Genomic DNA, 25,131 nt, shown 5'->3' with positions numbered 1-25,131 from the left:
TTAACACTGATTAATGGAAGAGTCAGTTATCTAGCATTTTATTTTTCAGCTTTGCCTTTTGGCTCATCATCTCTAACAAAACAGGCCATGGCAAAACAACAACAACAACAACAAAGCAGTTGAAATCTTGTTATTTCTTGTAGTTCTAGTAAAAAAGTTTATTATTTGTTTTTGCTACCCCATCCTCATCCCTCCACTTAATGTGGTGAATAAGAATTGGTTAGAGAGTGACAAACATAATTCAGATTTGAATCTTTAGAAACAAGATACCCTATTTCCACATTAGTTTCATCTTACAACAGTGTGCCACACTGCAGTTTCTTTTACTTTATACACATTCCTAGGCAAAGTATGATATTGAGATTAAAGTACTTCTCAGAAATATACTGAGGTAACATCATTAAAATGGACAGCCTGTGTTTGTTAAGGAAAAAATGTCAACATAAAAATTCCTGCAGTGATTTGTCATTATCCTCCTCTTATTATCTACCATGTGCTAGGTAAGCCAAACCCTAACCACCACCTTGACCACTATCTGCCCTCAGATTCTTTTTTTTTTTTTATTTTTTTAATGTTTAACAATCACTGCCATACAATTGCGATTTTATCCCTCCCCACCCACCCCCCACTACCTCCCTCCCTCCCCACGACTGCATACAATTCTGTATAGATTCTACATATACTTTCCTATTGAGTATATTTTCACTATAGTCATGCTATGTAGTCAGACTAAGATAAATGAAAGAATCCGTATAACAAATCAGAACATGATACACAAACAGATACACATACACAAACATGATCTGCTACATTATGTGAGTGACTTCCATATTTCTCTCTCTGAGTGTGGAAGGCATTTTGCCTTGAGGTCCACCATTGGGATTTTTTTTTTTTTTTCAGAAGTTCTTGTGTTATTACAAAAATCTAAGTCTACCAGAAAAAACTCTCACACACTGTGGTTGTTGCTGTGCATAAAGTTCTCCTGGTTCTGCTCCTTTCACTCAGCATCAGGTCATATAAGTCCTTCCAGGCCTCTCTGAAGTCTTCTTGTTCATCATTTCTTATGGCACAATAGTACTCCATTACATTCATATACCATAATTTATTCAGCCATTCCCCAATTGATGGACATCCCCCTGACTTCCAGTTTTTGGCAACTACATAGAGTGCTGCTATAAATATTTTTGTACATGTGGGACCCTTTCCCATTTTTATGATCTCTTGGGGATATAGTCCTAGTAGCGATATTGCTGGGTCAAAGGGTATGCACATTTTTGTAGCCCTTTGGGCCTGCCCTCAGATTCTTATGGAGACAGCCCAGATCCTGATCTCAAGAGCCCAGGAGGCCTGCTTTTAGCCTAGCCCTTAGAGTCAGTCACTAAGGGGAAATATCATTGTGGAGAATCACCTTCCTCATCAGCCCCAGCAGCAGCTTTTGACCAACTACTGCCAACCAGCTGCAGATAAACACAAGAGCCCTGGGAGTGGCAGCACCTTCTTTCTAGACCATGGCTTCTGCTTCCAACTCAGATCCTACAGTTTTCATTGAGGAGGTGGTCTTATAGAAAAGGGAACATCTCCACCAGTTCCAACTCCACTCAAAGGTCAGTCAAACCAGTCTATTTGAAGCTGCAGGGAATCCTGAGGGAGAGGTAGGAGGCAGCATGCTCCAGGCAGTTCAAACCACAGCTACTACTTTAACCAGTAGCTGTTCCAGCATGTCTCCTGAGAAGAATGAAATCTGCTCAGAGCCCCGAATGTAAGGCCTTTGTAATAGCAGCATAGTGTTCCCAGTTGTCATCCTGAGAAGTAATCTCTGTGGAGATGTCACTTGGCAACTGCTCCTGCAGGTAATAGTCACATTTATTGACTGATCCAGAAAAGAAAATTGTCACCAAAATCTTTGGTACTGTCAAATGGCATGACATCAGAAACTGATATGATTTTATTAGTGGAGATGACATTAAAGAAGAACAATCTCCATCTGCTTAACCATTGCACTCTAATTGCAGACCAACCATGGAAACTTTCAATAGAACTTGCACCTGAAATCTTCCAGTTGCATTGTCTCCCTCATTGGAATGTGAGCTCTTTGGCAATAGGGACTGTCTTACTTTTCTATTTCTAGCTATCTGATTCATTTATATAAAATATTTTTTAAAAATTCATCTGCCAGTGGCATTCTTCTGGATTTTTCCATATCCTCAAGAACCTCATACTCTTCCAAGATCACAGCAACCCTGGAGCCCTCATCTTCTCCCTGGCCTGGGGGCCTCTCCCTCCCTCTGATTGGGAGAACTCTCCTAGATATTCCAGTAATAGAGGCCACACAGGTCTGACATTTCTTTTCCCACTGGCTGCATTGCTCTGGACATCATCCTTCCTACCTCTTTCCCAGTTTCCTTCCTCATTCACTTCTTCCTCCTTAGTTACTTTTTTAATGCATTATCTTCCCTCTTTAGATTGTGAGTTCTTGAAGGCTGAAGCTTGTCTTTTTTTTTTTTTTTTGGGTACCTCCTGTACTTACAATGTCTGGCTTGTCGTAGGGCTTAATAAGTATTAACTGACTGATTGAAACTGCTCCTCCTCATCCCCCAAGCCAATACCATTTTTAAGATGAGAAAAATGAGTCTCAGAGGGTTTAGAAAAATTATCTAAAGTTACATGAGAAGTAAGGAATCACTAATTTGAACATGAGTCCTCTTTCATGTAGAGTGCTGTTTCTATGAATCCAAATTTGTTTCTGATTGATTTATTGATAATTGAGTATGTTACATATGTAGTAGAGTAATCCAGACTTTTAAACTTAGAGTTTGGAGTTATATTAGTTGAAAAGCCTAATGGAATGTGATATTAATGGCATATATTTGAATAGTCCTCTGTGTGCTTTCATATTACATGATCTAATTCAATGACATGACTTTATTAATGAGGTAAATTCGATAATATAATACATGCTAGTAGTTCAGGAAGTTGTTAATTAGTGAGATTTTGAGATAACAGGGGTATAGCTATAATTTGAAATCAATTCCAATACTCTTCCCATTGTGCTATTGATGCATGTTGTTTAAAAATGAAAAAGAAAGTGTTCTTTTATATTCTTTACTGCACAAAATTGGTTAACAGTACTTTGTGACTTTTTTGTACATATTTTATAAAACTAAGTTTATGACTTCTCATAATAGCATAAGCATGTGATTATAACTGAAAACATTTTTCTTTTTTTAGATATTGTAGATACGAGTGAACTAAAATATTTTTTTGAGACCAACTATTCTCAAATTTATTTCATCTTCTATGAAAATTTCATAACACTGGAAAATAGCTTAAAATTAAAAGGTAAGTTTTTTTTCCCATCAGATTATGTCATGATATTAAAATGTACTCATATTTATGGTGGGAGTTTTTCTCACATATTAAAAAACAACTACAAAAATTCCTTAGTTTAGTCAATATTTCAGTCTTACGTCCTTCTAAGCATTTTTGGAGGAGCATTTTGGATGGACCATTTTGATTGAAATAAGTACAGCTGTAATATTTACATTCTATCTCTTCGTTTCATTTTATTAGGTAGGGGTTAACGAACAATGAAACAGCTAAAAGGTGAGTTAGCAAGAGAAAATGGGAGCAACGAGTTGTAAAGTCTGCACTAAATCTTTGTTGTTCTCTCATGTTGAATCTTACAACCCCATTTGAGGTTTTTTTGACAAAGATACTGGAGTGGTTTGCCGTTTCCTTCTCCAACTCATTTAGATGAGCAAACTGAGGCAAACAGGGTTAAGTCCCTTGTCCAGGACCACACAACTAGTAAGTGTCTGAGACCAGATTTGAACTTGGGAAGAGTCTTCATGACTCCAGACCAGGTACTCTATGCATAGTGTCACCTAGCTGCCCTACTCTGCACGAAATCATTGTAATCTATGTAGAGCTGGAAAGGATTGTACTGATCATTTTAGTTTAACACTTTTATTTTTAGGATAGGGAAGCTAAAGTCTTCAGAAGTTAAATATAAGACTTGTTTTCCCCAAGGTTTATAGGGATAGTCCTGTTATCCAGGTCACTCATCCTATTCTGGAGTCTAGCCTTAAGATGATTGTTTGAGTCTAGTTATTCAGCAGAGTGTTTCCTGTTATTAATAGAGTTAGTTCTGATCCCTTATTTATAGATGACTTGTTGTTATTAGTGACGTCCCCTGAATTCTTTCTGTCAAGTTCCATTTTTAGGTGAAAGTGATTCCAGGTTCTGAAGAAACCAGGCTTTGCCATTGGAGTGCTCAGTAGTATGGCACTGCTAATCTTGAATGGCTTTAAGCACGGGGCCATTGATGGGCTTTTATGTCTGTCACCACCTAGTTTGAAGAGTTGGCTATTAGGGGATGAATTTTATTTTTGCTTATATTCATGTATGAAAACCCTGTACTATTTTGTGGGAGGAGACTGTAGTCCTCATTAGTATAGTGTATACTCTCACCCTGAGAAATCCTTGAAGCATTACATTAAGTAGCACAAGTTCTGTGTGGTTTGTTCCATATATATTTTACTATCATAAAAGCATACTTTGATTTCGGGTAATTTCCAGAGGTATCCCACAGTGGTTTCTGTCTTTAATTTCTGTTGGGTTACCTGGTTTGTGTTCATCTGGTTTGTTGTTTTTGTTGTTTGGCCTTTGTTCTTGAAGAGAGCTGTGATGTCAGGTTGGTGATGTCAAGGCTTGCAAATGAATTGGATTTAAGTGAGATTTACAGTTATTACAAATAGGTAGTACTGTTTTGGAACTTTTTTTTAAAATAATGTAAGATTTCTTAGATATATTGTGGGCTATGCATTAAACATTTATTTTTTCTGGTTTTTTTTTTTTTGCTTCGAGATTTAATTTAGAAATAGCTATAAATCCTATTTTTTATGTCAAAATTGATAGACATTTTAGATTTTTAAATTACCTAGTTTGTGTCTCCCCTTTCAGTCTTCATCTTTGGATTTTATAAGAATGTGGAGAAGTAAAGTACAATGTGATTTTGACCCAGAATAACAAATAACAAAAATTAAAGCTCTGGATCGGGTTCTAAACCTGTTTCATTTTGGCAGCTAGATGACACAGTCGATACACTGCCTGACTTGGACTCACTCGTTTTCCTGAGTCCAAATTCGGCTTCAGACACTTACTTATTAGTTGTGTGACCCAGAGCAAGTCACTTAACCCTGTTTGCCTCAGTTTCCTCTTCTGTAAAAGGAACTAGAGAGGGAAATGGCAAACCACTCCAGAGGTCATGAAGAGTCAGACACGAGTGAAACAACTTAAACAACAAAAATTGTTTTGGTAGTTTAGTGAAACTTTCCAGACACCTCAGAATAATGTTTTTAAATGCATAAAATAAAATACATAGAGTTACAAAAGAAACTTTCTCGAAGTATAGTTATCAAAATATATTCTAAAAAAAAGTTCATAGACTCGCTAAGTTAAGAACTTTTCCTCTTGAAAGATGAAACCTATTCTTAAAGGACTGACTGGTTTTTTCTTTGTAAAACATAGTTGCTCAGCAGTGAGGATATGGAGTAGTACCAATAAAACCACTGTGAGATTTTGTACTTTGTCATTTCAGTAACATCAGTTTTGGAATGAGAAAAATGTAAAAAGAAGAGTCATGCTATACTTTGGGGGGAAAGGGAATTTTCTCATACTTTAGAAATCAATTCAGTTAACTAAAAAATAAATGCCTTAAGACTTTCTTTTAAAATGACTGTGTACAAGATTTCTAGCATTGGCATAGTAACATATTTTTTTTTTTCCTATATTCCAGGAAATAATAAGTCACAAAGGGAGGAGCTGGACTCTATCCTCTTTCTTTTTGAAGTAAGTGGTTTTTTTCCCTTTGTGTTCTTAGCATTTGAAATACTTAACAGGAAACTAGAATTCTTTATTTTCTAGCAATTTAGTTCCAACTAAAGACAATAATAAATAATTAAATAGCAATATATTATTTGTATGTCAGAACAGAAAATAAGTTTAGTTTCATAAATGTAGGTACTGACAATTGTTTGAAAATTTTCTTATTGTCTTCCTATTGTATTTGGCATTTACTTGTTTTAAAACCACTCTATTCGGATTTCATTGGAAATAATGTATGCAGAATAAAATTGAAAACCCTTAATTTTAAAATTTAATTAAAATGAAGTTTTTCCTCAAGTTTTTAATTTAAAAGTCTTTAATCATTAAGACTCCTCTACCAAGGATGTAGAGGAGAAGAAATTAAAGTTATATAAAGCCATATATATGAAAAAATGTTCTCTACCAAGATGTGTCAAATCTTTGCATATTAATACTTATGATGAGAATTAATTAGGATAGTATTCAGTTTATATAGGCATTAAATCTATTTCTTTCCTTACCAAGCAAATATGTCTTTAATATATTTGACTAGTTTCTTCAAAGTTATTTGTTCTCTTTTGATAGTATAGTTATATTTTACCAGATTTTATCAGTGGTAGAACTTGAAAGCCTTGTTGACTACTTTTATACCACAAATGCCCTAATTATTTTGACAATAGAACATGATTTCTTCAAGGAAATTGAATTTATTTGAAGTACTAGTGAAAATTTATTATTTATAATTATGCATATATTATAGCCTAAAAAAATTTCGAGTACTTACTTTTGAAATTAATGTGGAGGTTTTTATATTTGTATAAGAATATGCCTTGCCACTAAAAGCAGTTGAATGGGATAGAGTTAAAAAAAAAAGGGAAAAGAGAGCTTCTACTCAGTGGAGTATGTATGGAAAGTTTATTTAGGGTTCTGTTTACACCCTTGTTGTTCTTCCTGTGCATCTGTCTTCATACTGCTCCCTAGTTAAGACATAAAGTAACAAAATAACAAAAGGGAGGGACCTTAGATGTCAATTTAGAGCATTTCTTCTTAATCTGAGGTCCTTAAATTACCCAAGGGGGTCTGTGAATAGATTTCAGAGTATTCATGGGCTTGGATAGGAACCTTTATACCTTTATTTTCACGAGCCTTTAACTGAAATTTAGCACTTGCTCCGATTATTTAAACTTTCATTCTGAGAAAGAGTCCATAGGTTTCACCAGATTGTCAAAGGGATCTGTGACCACAGAAGGCTGAGTCTGTGCCTAAAGGTTATCTACTTGGAGGAAATTGGTAGAGTGACTTGCCCAGGGTCACATAGTATGAATTGAATGAACCCACTTCCCCAACTCCAAGTTTAGTTTGTTGTTTTTTCACTACATCACAGCTAATTAATGGGGATAGGTTAGCAAAGTTTGGATTTTTGTAAACCACATCAGTGTCAGTATTCTTAGTGCAAATGAAACAGGAAGACAAAAAGGTAATTGCGGCTTCTAAATGGAAGGGGACTGAGTTCTCTTTGGATAAACAAATAAAATTTAGAGGCTTACTTTTTACCATGCATTTAACGGCAACAAGGAATATAATTAAATGAGATATTTGATCATTTTATATTGTAGTGTCCATGTTAACCATTTGCAAAAGAAACCATGAACATTATAGCATAGATGTAGAACTGGAAGTGGTCTTAGATCTAGTCTCATCCATTCTTTTTATGGCTAAGTATCTCTGAGGCCAAGAAAGGTGAATGAAATTTCTTGCCCAGGATCTCATAGGTAAGCACAGGTAAGCATAGCAGAGCTAAGATTCTGACTCCAATTCTAAAGCTCTTTACACTGCATCATACTGCCACCTTAGAAAAAGAGAGCAGTTTCAAGGGTCATGATTTTGAAGATGGTGGTACTCCCAACAGAAATAGGGCAATTTGAAAATGAGAGGTTAAAAGAATACATGAGTTTAGTTGTTGAAGATCCTAATGGAATAGCCAAATGGGGTATTCCAAAACATATATGTTTAAGATTGAAGTTCTGAAGATAGATTAAGCCTGGATATTTATGTTTTAAGCCTGGATGTTTATGTTTACGTATCTTTGGGGGAAGTCTGTGTTTAGGGATACTAGGATTTAGAGCTGGATGGAATCTTTCGGGTCATATAGTACCCCTTTATTTACTTATAAGTTACCAATGATTTCGTAATTGCCAAGTCCAGTGATCTTTTTTCAGTCTGCATTCTCCGTGTTTCATCTCTCTGCTGCTTGTGGCACTGTTGATCATTTTCTCCTGCTGCCACCCCTGATTTATTTATTTATTTATTTAATTGTACTTTGAGTTCTCAGTTGTCTCAATCCTCCCAATTCCACACTAGAGAAAGCCAACATTTGCCATCTATCTGTCTGTCTGTCTATCTGTCTATCTCTCTGTCTGTCTATGAAACCACACAATACATGTTTTCATATATATCAGTTCTTTCTCTGCAGATAGATAGCATCTTCCTTCATGGATCCTTTGAAGTTGGTTTGAGTATTCATATTACTCAGAATAGCTTAGTCATTCACATTTACTCTTCAAATAATGCTGTTTAGTGTATACAGTGTTCTCTTGATTTTGCTTTGCTTCATTTTTCATTATATCATGCAAATCTTTTCCATGTTTTTCTAAAAACAAACTGTTCATTTCTTACAGTGTGGTAGTATTTCATCACAATTATATGCCATCAGTCATTCGGCCATTCCACAACTGATGGACATCCCCTCAATTTCCCAGTTTTTTGCCACCACAAAGAGAGCTGCAATTAACATTGTAGAACAGATGGATTCTTTTCCTTTTTTTCCTGATCACCTTGAGAAACAGGTCTAATAGATGTATTGCTGGTACAGTTTTATTACTCTTTGGGCATAATTCCAGATTGCTCTCCAAAATAGTTGGGTCAGTTCACAATTCTACCAACAGTGTATTAGTGTCCCAATTTTTCCTCATTCCCAACAACAGTTGTCATTTTCCCCATCTTTCATTTTAGCCAATCTGATAATTGTGAACTGGTATCTCAAAGTAGTTTTAATTTGTATTTTTCTAGTCAGTGATGATTTAGAACATTTTTTCATATATATGGCTTTATATAACTTTAATTTCTTCTTCCAAAAACTACCAGTTTGTATCCTTTGGCCATTTATCAATTGGAGCATGTCTTATATTCTTATAAATTCAACAGAGTTCTCTCTATATTTGAGATATGAGGTCTTTATCCAAGAAATGATTTATAAATTTTCCACCAAAATTTTTCTATTTTGTTTCTTACTTTGATTACATTGGTTTTATTTGTAAAAACAAAAAAAAAACTGTAATGTAACCAAAATTATCTGATTTACATCTCGTCTCTTATTTATTCATAAATTCTCCTACTGTCCATAAAACTGGTAGATAATATGTTCCGTTTTCTTATAATATGTTTACTCAGGTTGTCTTAGGCTGGATAATTGCTTTACCTCCACTTTTAATTATTTCTGCCATCTAAAATTGGGGGTGGGAGATTTAGAAGAACCAGGTAATTTCCATATTCTGCCATCTTCCCACAGTTCCTAGGATTTAAAAACAGCATCTCTACTAGTTTTCCTCTTACCTATCTGACTGTTTCTTTTCCTGGATCTTTTTCTAGATCATGTCTTCTGACCATTAAGGGCCTGTCCTGGGCCTTCTTTTCTTCTCCCTCTATACTATACTGTATTATATCATACTATACTATACTTTACTTCTCATCAGCTCTCATGAATTTAATTGCTTTCTGTATGCTGATAACTCTCAAATCTACCCATCTTGCTCTCAGTCTCTCTGCTGACCTCTAATCTTGCAGATTCAACTGCCTTTCACGTATCTTGAACTTGATGTCCAGTAGACATCTTAATATGTCCAAAATAGAACTCATTATTTCTCCCCCTAATCCCTCCTCCTACCCTCCCTATTTCTGTAGAGTATACCACCATGCTCCCAGTTCATTCTGAATTTTTCACTGTCTCTCCCTTCCTTAGCCAATCAAACAGGCCTGTTGATTTCACCTTCTCAACAACTCTTGAATACACCCCCTTCTCTCTTCTAACACTGCCACCACTCTAGTGCAGGAACCTCATCACCTCAAGCCTGGACTATTGTAGGAGCCTGTTGATGGGTCTGCCTACTTCAAGTCCCTCCCTACTCCAATCCTTTCACTCAGCAACTAAAACATTGTTCCCCGAATACAGATCTTACTATTCAACTCTATGTGCCACCTTTCTTCACCCTGCCAATTCAATGAACTCTGGTGGCTCCCTATCAGCTCCAGGTTCAAATACAAAATGCTCTATTTGGCTTTAAAAGCTCTTCATAAAGTAACCTCTTGCCTTTCCAGTCTTTTTACATCTTTCTCTCCCTCCTCCCACACATCTTCTTGACTCCAGTGACACCAGGCTCTTTGCTTTTGATGAACAAGACACCTCATCTCTTGGCTCTGGGCTTTTTTTCTGGATATCCCCCATGCCTGGAATGTTCTCCTCTTCATCTCCTCTTCCAGCCTTCCCTTTAAGTCCTGGCTAACATTGCTTCTTTTACAGGGAGCCTTTCCCAATCCTTCATAATTTTAATGTTTTCCCTTTCTTAATTATAGGTTGTTTGTACATATTTGCTTGTTTGCTTTCTTCCCCATTAGTTTGTGAGCTCTTTGAGGACAGGGACTATCTTTCGCAAACTCTTTTAGTGTCCTTTGTACTTAAGCACAGCGTCTGGCACTTAGTAAGTACTTAATAAATATTTATTGACTGACTTTTACTTTATTTTAGAACGTATAATGACAGACAGTTGATAAACGTCAGGGTTAGGGTAATGATGATTATAAATGATGATTGTATGTTTGATGAAGCATTGCTTTATCAAGAACAGTTCATGCTAATCCAACTTAATTTTTTTTTTTGAAAGTGACTAAACTAGTCTTTAAAGGAAAATTTGCGAATATGGTTTACTTAAATTTTAACAGAATTTTTGGTAAAAATATGCCATATACTTTTCTGATAGAGAGTTGTAGATTTTGAATCTGTGGATTCAGAACTAGTTGGATGGTTATACTCAGAATAGTTAATAACTTATTTTCATTGTGGCAGGAAGTCTTCTGTGGAATATCTTTTTGATTTCCTTTGTACTGTGCTGTTTAATATTTTTATCACTGGCTTGGATAAAGGTATAGATAAATGCTTATCAGATTTTCAGATTATGCAAAACTGGGAGAGATAGATAACACTGGATGAGAGTCATGATTCAAAAGATCTTGAAAGGCTAGAGCATTGGACTGAATCTAATAAGATGGAATTCTGTAGGTATAAATGTAAAGACTTGCACTTGGGTACCAAAAACAAATCAATTTTACAAGTTCAAAATATAGGAGAGACATGGCTAGACTGAAATTGTGATAAACTGGATGCTCATTCCATTCTTGGAATTCATACATTGGAAGTTCACCTCGCTCCGTGCCCTCTCCCTCTGCTCGTCTGCCTGACCATGTGGTTCTTCTTAGGACCTCCTTTAAAAAGGGTACCAAGGCTAATTATTACTCATTCCTTTCTAGAATACACTTCAGACTTTCTTTACCATGCCTTCCAAGGCTCTTCTGGAAGCTCATACATTGGAAGTATGCTTTGTCCTGTGGCCTCTCTCCCTGTGTTTTTTGATGGACCCTTCTAGAACTTTCATCTAAGGAGGGTGCCCAGGCCAACTTGGTTATTAATTGATCCATGATTATTAATTGATATTCCTTTCCAGGCTGCTGCTCTTGAATTTATCTATCATCTGCACATGGAGCATTTTCTTCTCTTTCCTTTCCCGCTCCACCTCTTTTCTTTTATGTGTTGCTTTCCTCCATTAAAATATAGCTTCTTGAAAAAAAGGACTGTCTCTTTTTCTGCTTGTATTTGTTTTTCTCATGCTAGCATAATGCCTGGTACATTGTAAGCACTTAATAAATGCTTGTTGACTGGCTGCATTTAGCAGAGCATAAGCTCAATATTGAATCATTATAAAGTGGCGGCCAAAAAAGCGAATAGAACTTTGGACTGCAGATAGAGAGACATATTTTTTGAGAGGTGATGGTCCCACTATATTTCCCTTATCAGGCATCATCTTGTTTTCAGTTCTGGGTGCCATAGTTCTCTAGTAGAGACAGACATTAAAAAGCTGGGGGAGTTTTCAAAGGAGGAAACTCAGGATGTTTCAGGTCAGCTTTTTCAATTTGTCCTTAGAAGGCAGAACTAGGAGCAATGAGAATAAACTGCAAAGATGCCAATTTAGACTTGATGTCACAAAAAGCAAGATGATTTCTGTGTTTCAGGAGCTTACAAATTCTAATAAGAGGAGACCATGGGACCTATAAGAGAATTGGCTTTGCATGTTCCACATCTTAATATTCCATATCCTAGGGCTATAGGGAGAATCTGGTTGAGGTCCAGAAGGCATCCATAAAAAGTGTGTGTGTGTGTGTGTGTGTGTGTGTGTGTGTGTGTGTGTATAGATAGATAGACAGACAGACAGACAGACAGGTAGTAGTCAGATAGATGAAGGAGAGAATGCTGACAGAAATTTAAAGGAAGTAGAATTCCTTTTCCTGAAAATAAAATGTAGTTTTCGTGACATATGTGAAAAGATTTTCTGCAGAAGTTAGTGACCAACTGTTCTTGTTCTTTTCTGATGATAAAATAATAATAAATAGGCCTAAATTCAACTAAAAAATTCTGTGGTTTTATACTTATGTAAATTAAAAAAAAAAAATCTTCCTAACAACCCTGTGAGGTATGTAGTAAAGTGTTTCCCCCCACACTCTATAGATGAGGAAACCGAGTGAATTACCATGATCACATAATGACAAATGATAGAATTGTAGATTGAAACCATCTCATACCAAATCCAGTGTTCCTTATATTATACCACATTGCTTCTTATTTTTAAAATATGTTAAGATGGCTTCTTTTTATTTGCATTTCATTGTTTACTTTGTTGGATTTCCAATTCTTTTTAATATTTGAATACTTTTTTAATCATATTGTACCATAAATGTTGATAAGTATTTCAGAGAGCTCTATTCCCTAGTTATAGTTTCCTGTCAAAATTTAGCTTTTAAAGTGTTTTTACATGGTTCTCTAATGATCAAGAAAACTGTCTCCTCTCCAGTATTTTAATCAAATATGTGGTTTTTCTTAAAAAATGAAAAGGTTGCATTATTCAGTTTTCAGTTATTTTCAAAGAATGTATACTAAAATGCTCCTGGAAACTAGAGAATTATCTTTTGTTAGTGAAGTCACTAGTGTGGAATCATAGCACATTCCCTAATTCTGTTTTATTTTTCTGTTGGCCTGCCTTTCTAGGAAGTTAGATTTTTGTTTCTTTTTTCTTACAAGGTGGAAAGCACAGTTAGAAATTATAATTTACCGTTACAGGGATATCATTGTAAGAGAAAAATGCTTATAAAAAAGTTATCTCCCTAAAGTTTACTAAAAAAATATTTATTTTAGCCCTAGACATATAGACATATTGACAAGCAAATGTCATTGAAAATTTTGATTGAAAATCAAAATTTCTGGTTGTTTTCTCATATTTCCTTTTTACTTTTAGATGTGTAATTAGAATCAAAATAATGAAAGAGGAAGTTATCCTTTTGGTTTGTTTTGGGCATAGTAGACAGTAAGAGTCCTAAAGAAATCTAATGATGCTGATTCTTTTGGAAACCAACTTATACTTAGTGAGGCCCATGTAGTAGTCATTCAGCTTCCATTGTTTAACAGATTTGAAGTGAAAGATAACAAGTGTTTTATTCCCTTCAAGGTCAAGTATGTAAAACTTGAACAGTTCTAAGAAGCTGTATCTCTTTTAAATTAGTAGTGCATTTTTGTTTTATGAAGCCCTTGTATAGTCTAGTCTAGTTTTAAGAGAATTTATCTCCATTTCCCATCTTCTGGAGCTAAAATTAGGCTCTTATATATAATTTTTGAAAATGTCAATGATATATTTATTTTCTCAGCTTTTCCCCTTCACCATTACTAATTGATGTTAAAATCAAATATGCATCTGCCTTGGCTATATTGCATTTCAGTTGTAATAATTTAATGTGTATGTGTTTATGCATATGTGTGTGTGTGTGTGTGTGTGTGTGTGTGCGCGCGTGTGTGTTCCATATGCCTTAAATGATGATAAGTTGTCTTAAGGAAAACTAGAAGTGATTCCCTTTGGAAAGTAACCACATCATGCATAAACTAAAGTTTGAAATTTACATTATTCTTAGTCATGTAGTAGGCCTAGAGGAGAAAGAACTTTGGATAATCAGTTAAAAGAACTGACAGATATCTTGATGTGTTGATCAGTATAGTAATACCTAATTTCTATTTCAAATGTGTTATAATGGATTATCATATACATGTAACCATGTTCCAAGCATTAAACTGTTCTTTGTGTTTTTCAGAAAAGTAATGTTGATTCGCAGTGTGGTTTTCCCCAAGATATTTTTTATTTATTTTCATTTGTAACTACAAATAAGATCTTAGTAACTTTTGTGACATTCACAGTAATATAACGTAGAATCTAGGTTGCAGTAGAAGAAGATGCCATACTGTACTTGTCTTAGTAAAGACAGGGTACATTTTTTGCTTTCTGGAGGGCAGGTACACAAACATAGATTGTTGTCTGAGACTTAATTTCACATTATCTTCTTATATCACCAGTACATCAAAACCATGGGTCCATGAACCTTGTATTTAGGTACAAGTGGAAGCATTAATATAGATAATATTTGTCTTAACTTTATATTTCCCCTTGGAAATAGTCTTGGTGAGCTGCCTATATATGTGAATTTAGTCCCAGTTTTAATCTTCCTAATTTAATTGCTTTTTATCAATCTGGAAACTTTTGCAACCATAGATAGAGGTGATAGTGTTTATGAGGATAAAGAGGATAGCCTAAAACACTTTCACTTAATTTTTTGTAGCATATATTTTACCACAAACAAAATAACCCAATTTTTCCTCATATATTAGGTCTTTCAGACTTACAGGTTGATCTGCCCTTTGGGAGACTCTGTTGTCAACATAACATAGTGCTGAATTTGGCATCAGACTCCAAGCCAAACTAAAGGTTTACAGGACCATTGTAGTATTTAGTGTTTAAGTTATGACAAGACCTAGACATACTGTTTAGATCAGTATTATCCATGTCACCTGTGAGAAAAATCTTACAATAAATGACAAGATATGGTCACTTTCAGCACTCTAAAATGTAGCCAATCTGACAACATTCATTCATTCCTAAATTCATTTATTCAATGACTTGACCAAGATCATTTACGTGACTTACCTGTTGACGATTTTCATTGAGAACTGAACTCAAAACTTATCTTATCTTTCATTCTAAATCTGTTTCTCTTTCTGCTTGCATTATTTTTGATAGCACCATTCATTTAATCTCCCATTTTTGATATATTATATATTTATGTATTATATATGAGAGAGGTGTTACCTTTGATTCTTTCTCCTCTTAAAATTTTATCCAGTGATTTCCCCAATTCACATGGTTCCACACTTGCATCATCTCTTGTCTCCTTTGTCTCCTGCCTATTCCAGTTGCCATCTTCATTTCTACCTATCTGTATTATTGCAGTAGTTTTTCTCCAAACAGGCCTTCCTGTCAGCATTTTCTCCCCATTGCCAACCCATCATTTATGTAAGTACTAGTTCCATATGCATAGATCTGGGTATTTCATTCCTGCTAAAAATATTTTTAGTGGTTCAAACTCTGAACAAAATTCATATTCTTTTTTCTGATCGAGATCTATCGTACCTTTCTTTAATTATCTAATATTATTTGCCTCCACACACCTTATGTTTCATTAAAGCTCGATTATATCCCCTGAACCATATCTCTCTGCTCTTTCACCTCTAGTTCCATGCTCTTCCCTATACATTGAATGTCTTTTTTCTACCCTGTATATGCCAGCTCAAATGTGGTGGACCTCTTCTGTTGGGTAATGATCTTCCTTCTAGGATCTTATGTAGAATTTTGTTATAAATCATTCTAATTCATGTAAGAGTGTGTACTTGAACTCTTTTTGGCATCTTACCCTTATTAGTTTACAAGCTTCCTGAGGGGAAGTATCATCACTCTTCCCTGCCTTCTAGCCTGGTGTCTAACAATAGGTTTACATATAAAAAAACAAGAAAAAAAAAAATGAAAAACAGTCCCTGCCCTTCAGTAGCTAACTTGGGGGCAGAGGTGGAAATACAACCAGTATACAGATAAATAAGTGGTAACTTGAAGTGGAAGAGAACATTGTTGCTGTTTGTCCTTCATTCTAGAAGAAGACCATGCCATTAGGAAGATCTTGCCATCATGTGCAAGTGAATTGGATTTAAGTGAGGCAGGGCTGTGCAAAGTCACCAGCCTTACTTTCTCCTCTGGAGCCATCTGGGTCCAGTGACAAGATATGGATCAGGATGAGTAGAGATGGCCTTGGATGCAGTGGGAAATCTTGACCTTTTTAAACTAAGGTCTTTAACAGGTCTCAGTTTGACTGAGTCAGTGCCCTTTAGTGATTCAGGTTAGGTAGGAAATGAAGCAGTGAATGGTCTCTTTTACCCAGCCAAAAAAAAGAAAAAATCAATCTGGGAGGAGAAGGTTTCTGGCCCAAACAGAAACAATTGCTGTTTACATTTATCCTGAAGAATCAGAGCACAAATAATGACAAATGATGCTGTGGAGCTTGGGCTGGGACCTATTGTCCAGTCAGTGAGAGCCAGAGTGATTTGGGTTTAAGGCATGGTCCTTAAGAAAAGAAATTTAGCCTGTAAACCCCAAGATATGTTTCATGGTTTCATTTATCAAAATTTGCATTCCTTTGGGCAATGCACCTGCAGGTAAGGGTATGATACCGCATGTGGACAGAGGAAAGGGAAAGAGAAGAAAGAAAAAAGAAAGAAAGAAAGAAAAGGAAGAAAAGAAAAGGGAAGGAAGGAAGCTAGCTGTGTTGCCCAACTGATCATTTCCACTTGGGTCCCCATTGGGGGACAGGTCCTACTAGTTGGAAAACAACATTTAACAACTTGTAGTTTCTGGAAAGACTTTGTATAAGAAATAGTACCGGAGTGGATGGGGCAAAGGGGAAAGACAAGGGGGAAGAAATTTGCACGATAATTTTGTATATTTTAAAAGAATAGCAAGTTGTGCATAGCAGATTTGCAGTTTCATGTACAATCATCTTTTTTGTTGTACTTTGTTATGGAAATGCTTGTTTTATTCCATAAATTAAACAGAAGAAAAAAACCCAGAAGCTGTAGATTCTAACACTTGAGCAAGAAGGATATGCTTTCCAGGTGTGTGTGTGGGGGGCAGCCTGTACAAAATCATGGAAGTAGGAAATGAAATGTTATATGGGGAATAGCTCTTACACCAGTTTAAAGTGCATGAAGGGGAATAATATAAAATATATCCAAAAAGATAGATAAAGATCAGATTATAAAAGGCTTTAAATACCCAGCTAAGGTTTTGGTATTTAATTTGGTGACAAAATGGGGAGATTTTTGGCCAGGAGAAGGAAACACTTGATATTGTATTTTAGGAAAATTAATTTTTTGTTTTTGCCCATTTGTTTCAGTCATGTCTGATTCTTTGTGATCCCATTTAGGGCTTTCTTGACAGAGATATTGGAGTGGTTTGCCATTTCCTTCTCAATTATTAACTTTGTAGCTGTGTAAATGAATTAGGAAGGGGAGAGAGTAGACAGTAGACACAAGGAGGCCATTTAGGAGGCTTGTATTGTGTGGTTTGTCCTTCGTTCTCCAAGAGGACCATGACATCAGGGAGGTGATAACTTGACTTGCTGTTTGTTGACTTTGATTTGAGTGAGGAAGGGCTTTGAAAGCTATTGCAATAGTCTAAGTAGAGATGATAAAAATTTAAAGTAGTGCAGTGATCCTTGAGTAGATAAGGGGGTGAATGTATGAGTTGAAGAATGTTAGGGCCTAGGGCATCAGCAGGCTAAATAAACGTCTAGAGGTCTGATAAGATGAAAACCAGAACTGCTAGTAAAGCTTTGAGAACATTAGGAAAAAAAAGAATGTGTAAGCGGCAAGTCTTGATTTGATGGTCCTCTGTCTCACTGGAAAGATTAGAGTTGTTGATTCTCAGCTGTCTGGGTGGTTTGAGGAACCCTATTACTCTTTCCACCCATCTAGGAAGGTAAAGTAAAGGAAAATGGCATCTTCTGGTGAACGGGTTGCCCCAATGGGATTTGGGGGAGGGTTTGGGGGGGCGGGCAAGGAATCCTTTCTAGCCTGTAGATTTCAGATTCTATTCTTTGACCTTATTTTGAAAATTAGAATAATTGCCCTCTCCAGTTATGTGGTGCTTCATCCATTCTCCACCATCTCTCCAGTATCACTGATAGTGGTGTAACAGCTTGCTCCTTCTTTCTACTTTAGGACCTTTTTTTCTACCTTAGCCCTACTTTAGGGCTACATAATTAGAATTAATCAAGCATGGCTAGGTGGTTTAGGAAATTGAGTTTGACAACTGAATGGAGGTTGGACTAGAGTGGGTAGATATTTGAGTCGGGGAGAGCAACCAGGAAACTTTTGCAATTGTTGATACTGGAGGTGATGAAAGCCTGCACCAGAATGGTTACAGTGTCAGAAAAAAAAAAAAAGGACAGTTATGTGAGAATTATTATGAAGATAAAATTGACAGAACTGAGCAACAGATTGGTTAGTATGGGGATGTGTGTGTGAAGGACAATGAGAAGCCCCAAGTGATACCTAGATTTCAAGTGTGGGTGATTGGGAAGATAATAGTATCCTCCAAAGTAATAGGGAAAATAAGAAGAGAATGCTAGGTAAGGAAGATAATGCATTCAAATTTGGGCATGTATTTAAGATGTCTGTGGGACAACTGGAGAGATTAGGAGGTCTGGAGATTAGAAGAGAGGTTAAAGCTGAATAGGTAGATCACGAGCATTGAGATGATAATTGAATGCTTAAGAATAGATGAGATTGCCAAGTGACAGTAATAAATCCTTAATAAAAGGATTTGTTCTTTGAAATTTGGATTCAGTCAAAGGGCCACACTTGTGGACCTAGAGGGCTGCATGTGACCTTGAGGCTGAAGTTTCCTTACCCCTGGGCAGAAAAGGAAAGGAAGGTGTAAGACTGAGCCTTGGGGGACAGTCACTTATCTTACTAATTATTTCATCCTTTGTAAGGTGGAAGAATCAACCAGAGGAAATTCTATTCTGTATCTGATTGTCACTAACAGAAAGAAAAATGTTTAATATAGAGTTGTTTGGGAGTGGGGTTAGAGCTATGAATTGACCTATCTAGGAAGCTCCTTGCTTGAAACATTCCCTCCACTGATTCAGACAGGCAACTCATTGGTAATATATCTAAATAATAAATTAGTAATATATCTAAAGAATCATCAGGATACTAATAGGCTCCATAGCCAACATGTGTCAGAACTAGAACTTGAACTCTCCTCTTTCTGACTCCAAGGCTAGCATCTATTCAACTTAACATGTTTCCTCCTAATACAAATAAAATATGATTTGGATGACTGTTCAGCAAAGAGATGGAGTAGTCAGGTGGGAGAAGAAACTGGAGGGAAGAGGTTATTGAAGTGATCAACAGAATCTAGGTTGCAGAGAGTTCAGAAAGGATGAGGACTGGAAAAAGACCATTATATTTGGCAGTTAAAAGATCATTGGCAACTTTGAAGAAAGCAGTTTCAATTGAATTACGTAAAGTCAGAAGACAGAGTATAGAGAATTAAGAGTTAGGGGAAATGAAGTGGAGACACTGATTATAGATGGCTTTGAATGCCAAATAGAGCATTTTATATTCGATCCTGGAGGCAATAGGACACCACTGGGGTTTATTGAGTAGGATATGTATGTGTGGAGGGGAGGGTGACATATTCAGACCTGGGCTTTCAAAAAAATCACTTTAGTTGCTGAGTGGAGGATGAGTTGGAGTGGGGAGAGACTTGAGGTAGTAAGTAGACCCCCAAGTTGACTATTGCAATAGTCTAGTCTTGAGGTTCCTGTACTAGAGTGGTGGCAGTGTCAGAGGAGAGAAGGGCATGTATTGGAGAGATACTGGAAAGGTGAAATGAAGAGGCCTTGGCAACAGATTGGTTAGGAGAGTAAGAGATAGTGAGGAATCCAGAATGACTCCCAGGTTACAAGTCTGAAGAACTTGGAGTATGATGTTGTCCTCTACAGAAATAGTAAAGGTAGAAGGAGGGTTTAGGGGGAGAAATAATGAGTTCTGTTTTGGATATATTGAGTTTAAGATATCTACTGGATACTAGTTCAAGATATATGAAAGTCAGTTGAAGATGCAAGATTGGAGGTCAGAGAGATTGGGAGCAGGAAGGGTATATTTGAGAGTCATCAGCATAGAATAACAGTAATTCAATCCGTGAGAGCTCAGGAGATTACCAAATGAATTGTATTACAGAAGGAGAAGAGAAGAGGGCCCAGGATAGAGCCCTGAAGAACTCCTTTGGTTAGAAGATACTGTGATTTGAAGATTCAGCTAAGGAGACAGAAAGGGAGTGGTGAAGGGAAATCAGAATGAGGATGCTGAACAAGGTTTAGGTTGCAAGGCAGAGGGAGAGGTAGAATGATAACCTATTCTGAGCAGATAAGGGAATTTCAGAATTTATGAACACAGAAGTAGAACACTTTAGGGTAATGATGGTAAGATCAAGGATATGACCATTCAAGGATATGACATTCAACTCAGTGCATCTGAGTTGAGGTTGATCTATGACCTTTGATGAGGAATCAAGTTTACTTTTTAAATAGGAGAAAAAACTTCCTTGATTAGAAATGTTTTCTTTAATATAATTTTGCAACTTTATAGTTAACCTATAGTTGATTTGTGTAATAGCTTCTCTTACCTGGTTTCTCATGATAGCTAATAAAGTAACTAATATTTTTGTTTTATACAGAAAATCTTGCAGTTACTACCTGAAAGAATTTTCTTTCGATGGCATTATCACAGTATAGGTAAGATTATGGTTTTAAAAATTTCTGATACTGCACATTTCTTCCTACTGCTAAATTTTCAAATTAGCTTGATCAAGAGAACTTCCTCATACTGAGAAATAGTCTAAAAAGTAGTTTGCTTATCCTGTATGTAGTAGAAATTCAAGACAAGTGAATTTGACAGGAATATAAGGAATGATTAAAGGATATGGTTCACACTTTCTCAAGTTTAGTGGACACATTACTGATAATCATACTTTTCTCTTGGTTTACTAATCAGATGACTGGAAGATAATTGACTTTAAATCCTGTTCTTTATATTAGTTTCTAGCTACTTTTTATGGTCTTTGTGTTCTTTTTATTGATTTCTCAAAGTCTTTACCAAAGTGGTCAAGGAAGCTAAGACACTACACTGACCTAGCAGTATTCATGTGGTTTGAGCCTGTCTTCTTTTTTTCTTTTTCTTTTCCTGTTAGCATCTTGAATCTGAATGACCTCCGGCCTTGATGGGTGAAATTTTCACAATACCATATCTCTTTATATTTTAATCATCTGATGCTAACTATCTAGAAGATAGATTATACTGATGTACAAGTCTGTTTTAGTCTATATTTTTGCTACAGCAGATATTTATGAGGTATCCTTTGTGAATTTTGGCTTGAAACTCTTTAATTTGAATTAACACCATGAATGTATATGATTAAACCCTTCTTACGTTTTCTCATTCCCAGCTCAAATACAAAAGACTCCTAGAAGTAAATAAAAGAATAATAACTATTGTTAACAGAACATCACTGTGTCCAAAAAGGTCCCTAAATGAAAGAGTCTCTGATCCCGGGTTACAAAAGTGTTTATTGTCTGAGAAGAGCTTGCTAGGGAGTGAAGAGCTTGCAAGGAAGCAGAGGGAGAGAGGGAGAGTTCTCAGCTGCTCAAAGGGGGTGTGAAAAAAGGTGAGATAGTAATAGTTTCTAGAGGCTTTCAGATAGGGAGTAGAGCTTAAGGGAAAAGATATCTGTAGACATAAGCCAGGGAACACGATATTTAGAAATTCTCGAGTCTGTAGTTGCTGCTAAAAGTTGCCCTTGAGCTGGTCAAGGCTGGTTTCTCTGGTTTCTGGCAGGTGTAGGCATCTCCAAATTCTCCTAGAGCTCACTAGTAAAGGATTACTGGTATGTCAAGCAGCCCTGGGCTTCAGAAGTCCTTCTGATTGGCTGGTTGTTGGGTTACTCCAACGTCCTGCTGTCCTGTAAAGAAGGAAAGCTCCCAATATGTCTAAGAGGTTAGTGTAGCCATTACAGAGCCCTTATGCACACTCTCATGGATATGGAACTGGCTTTTATAAAATTGAACATTGGTCTTATGATACCATTTTGAAGACTAATCACATTTGGTTGTTGACATGTACGCTAAGGAAAGAAATAATCTGCAAGATCAATTGCCATTATCTTCGGAATTTGTATATATGTGTGTGTGTATATACATATATACATATACATATACATATACATATATATATATATACACTTAATTTCATTCTACATAGATTTTTTTGGGGAGAGTATTTTATGATGTTTATAGATACTTTTTTAAAATGGAATTGAAACACTGAACTGCAGTCTGTCTAATAGTTAGACATTTAATTAAAGAAGGTCATGTTGAATATGATGTAGATGTCCCAAAATCTCCTTAAAAATTTTTTACATCCATACACATAAATATGCACATACACACAAAGGAATACATAAATATACATACACATTGGGAACCTTTTTCTCTTGAATTTTCCTGGAGCATAAAAGCCTTTCAAAATCAAACAGTTTGGGGAACCAGGTGATGTAGTGGATAGAGCACCGGTCTCTGTCAGGACCCATATTCAAATTCTGCCTCGTACTTACGTGAGCAAGTTACTTAACCTATGTTTACCTTAGTTCCTTCAACTGTAAAATGGGGATAATAATAGCACTTATATCCCAGTATTGTTGAGAAGATTGAATAAGACACAATTTTAAGACATAATTGTCTTAAAAGGCTCGAAGTAGTATGAATGAAAGAGAACTAAATTGCTTATTCTATGTCAGACATTGTGTTAAAAGCTAGGAACACAGTTACAAAAGTGTAGTCAGCCCCTGATAACCTGTAATGCATTCCCTCTTCAGACTTACAGAATCCCTACTGCTTTAAGATTCATCTCAGTCTCTGCCTAACATAATCCTCCCAAGCTTCTTTCTTTCCCAAAATAACTGTGTATTTATTTTACTATATCCTTAAATATATATGCCTCCCCTTGAGTACAGTCAGAGATCCATTTTTGTTTTTGTATCACCAGTGTCTTTGGTTGATTATGACTGAAAGAAATTTTTTTCACCGTTAGTGGTATGTAGCATGAAGTGCTCCCTCATTCTATTGGTAGAGTTGCCTATAAGTTTCAGTGCTGGGCACCAAGGTATTATGTTATACAATTTGCTAATGTAGCTCTGCCCACAGCTATGGGTGCTGTTGCTAGCAAAGTAGCTCACAATTTTTAATATCTTTAAATTGTTTCTAAGTGAACATTAGTTTACTTTGAAAATTAATTCATGTTTTTGCCTTTGAAAATTTATTTATCATTCATTTTTATGTATGACAAAAGATAAGTACCACATAAAATCCAATGTGGTTAAATAGATTACTATAATATCAAATGCTTTTGGACTACAGGAAAGGCTTTTAACCAGTTACATAATTAAAATGGAATTATCTTAAAAGGTCTTTCTGTCTGTAACAGGTATTCCTCTCTGAAGGTCACTTCCATTTTTTAATATTTTAGCTCTTATGTTTGGTTGGGTGTGAATCAGACTGCTTTTCTTTTTTTCTTTCAGTGTTTATTAGGTCTAGCATTCTTTTAAAATGACCATTACCTTTTGCATTTTAAATACTTAAATTATTGCTACAAGGCATTGACTTTAAATATGAATTCCTGTATTACATATGCATCTTTTTTCATTTTAGGATCGACCCTAAAGAAGCTTTTGCACACTGGAAATTCTATTAAGGTACTTATCTCAGATGAAAGCAGAATCTCAATGTAATCAGTGCTTTGACAATTTTTAAAAATTTCACCTTAAATATGATTTTATTTTCATTTTATTAATATTTTTTATATTTATGGAATAACACAAACATTTCCATAACATTGCAGTAAAAAAGATGATTGCACATGAAACTGCATATCAACTATGCACAACTTGTTATTCCTTTCAAGTGTACATTTATGATATTAATAATATGAATTTATAATAGTCATAACATTTTCTCAAAGTCATTCTTAAAACAGTGTTGCTGTTACTGTATACAATATTCTCTTGGTTCTGCTTATTTTTCTCTTCATTATTTAGTGCAAATGTTTCCATGTCTTTCTAAAATCATTGAGCTCATCATTTCTTAGGGCTCAGTATTCTATCACAATATACCACAACTTGTACAGACATTCCCCAACTGATGGACATCCCTGTAATTTCCAGTTCTTTGCCACTACAAAGAGAGCTGCAATAAACATTGTAGAAACATATAGGTTCGTTTTCTTTTTCCCCTAATGATCTTTGGAAATAGATCAAGTTGTGGTTTTGCTGGGTCAAAGGTAGTTTACTAAACTCTTTGGGCATAATTCCAGATTTATCTCCATAATGGTTGGATCAGTTCACAATTCCATCAACAATGGTTTAGTGTCCCAATTTTTCCACATCCCCTCCAATATTTGTCACTTTCCCCTTTTTATCATTGTAGCCAATCTGGTAGGTATAAAATGATATTTCAAGGTTGTTTTAATTTGCATTTCTCTAATCAATAATGATTTAGAGCATTTTTTCATGTGACTATAAATTGTCTTGATATTTTCATTGGAAAACTGCCTGCTCATATCCTTTGACCATTAATCAATTGGGGAGTGACTTGTATTCTTATAGATTTCACAAAGTTCTTTATATATTTTAGATATGAGACCTTTATCTGATAAACTGTCTCTAAAAATTTTCCCCCGGTTTTCTGCTCTCCTTCTGATCTTGGTTACATTTTTTTATTTGTACAAAAACTTTAATGTAATTGAAATTATCCATTTTACTCCTAACTTTGTTCTTATCTCTTGTTTATTCATATATTGTTCACCAACTCAAAAGTCTGATAACTAATATGTTCCATGTTCAAATTTTCTTTTAATATCTCTCTTTATATCTAAGTCATATATCCATTTTGACCTTATTT

General features: G+C 35.6%; 1 protein-coding gene across 7 annotated transcripts in view; it reads left to right on the top strand.

Moving 5' to 3' along the window:
* The window catches only part of RALGAPA2 (Ral GTPase activating protein catalytic subunit alpha 2), a 428,361-nt gene that overhangs the window by 32,214 nt on the left and 371,016 nt on the right, over positions 1-25,131 (top strand). For 6 of the 7 annotated variants that reach the window (XM_072634579.1, XM_072634577.1, XM_072634576.1 and 3 more), the window contains exons 2-5: positions 3,229-3,339; positions 5,798-5,850; positions 20,859-20,916; positions 23,884-23,927. In XM_072634579.1, coding sequence (XP_072490680.1) covers positions 3,229-3,339; positions 5,798-5,850; positions 20,859-20,916; positions 23,884-23,927 — 266 coding nt within the window. Of the gene's footprint in view, positions 1-3,228; positions 3,340-3,570; positions 3,604-5,797; positions 5,851-20,858; positions 20,917-23,883; positions 23,928-25,131 lie in introns of those variants that run through there. The other variant, XM_072634582.1, reaches the window with a different exon arrangement.

This window comes from Notamacropus eugenii, chromosome 1 (genome assembly GCF_028372415.1).
Source record: "Notamacropus eugenii isolate mMacEug1 chromosome 1, mMacEug1.pri_v2, whole genome shotgun sequence".
NCBI classification, from domain to species: domain Eukaryota; kingdom Metazoa; phylum Chordata; class Mammalia; order Diprotodontia; family Macropodidae; genus Notamacropus; species Notamacropus eugenii.
The sequence above is the reverse complement of the archived record's forward strand: the minus strand, read 5'-3'. Positions and strand labels throughout refer to the sequence as shown.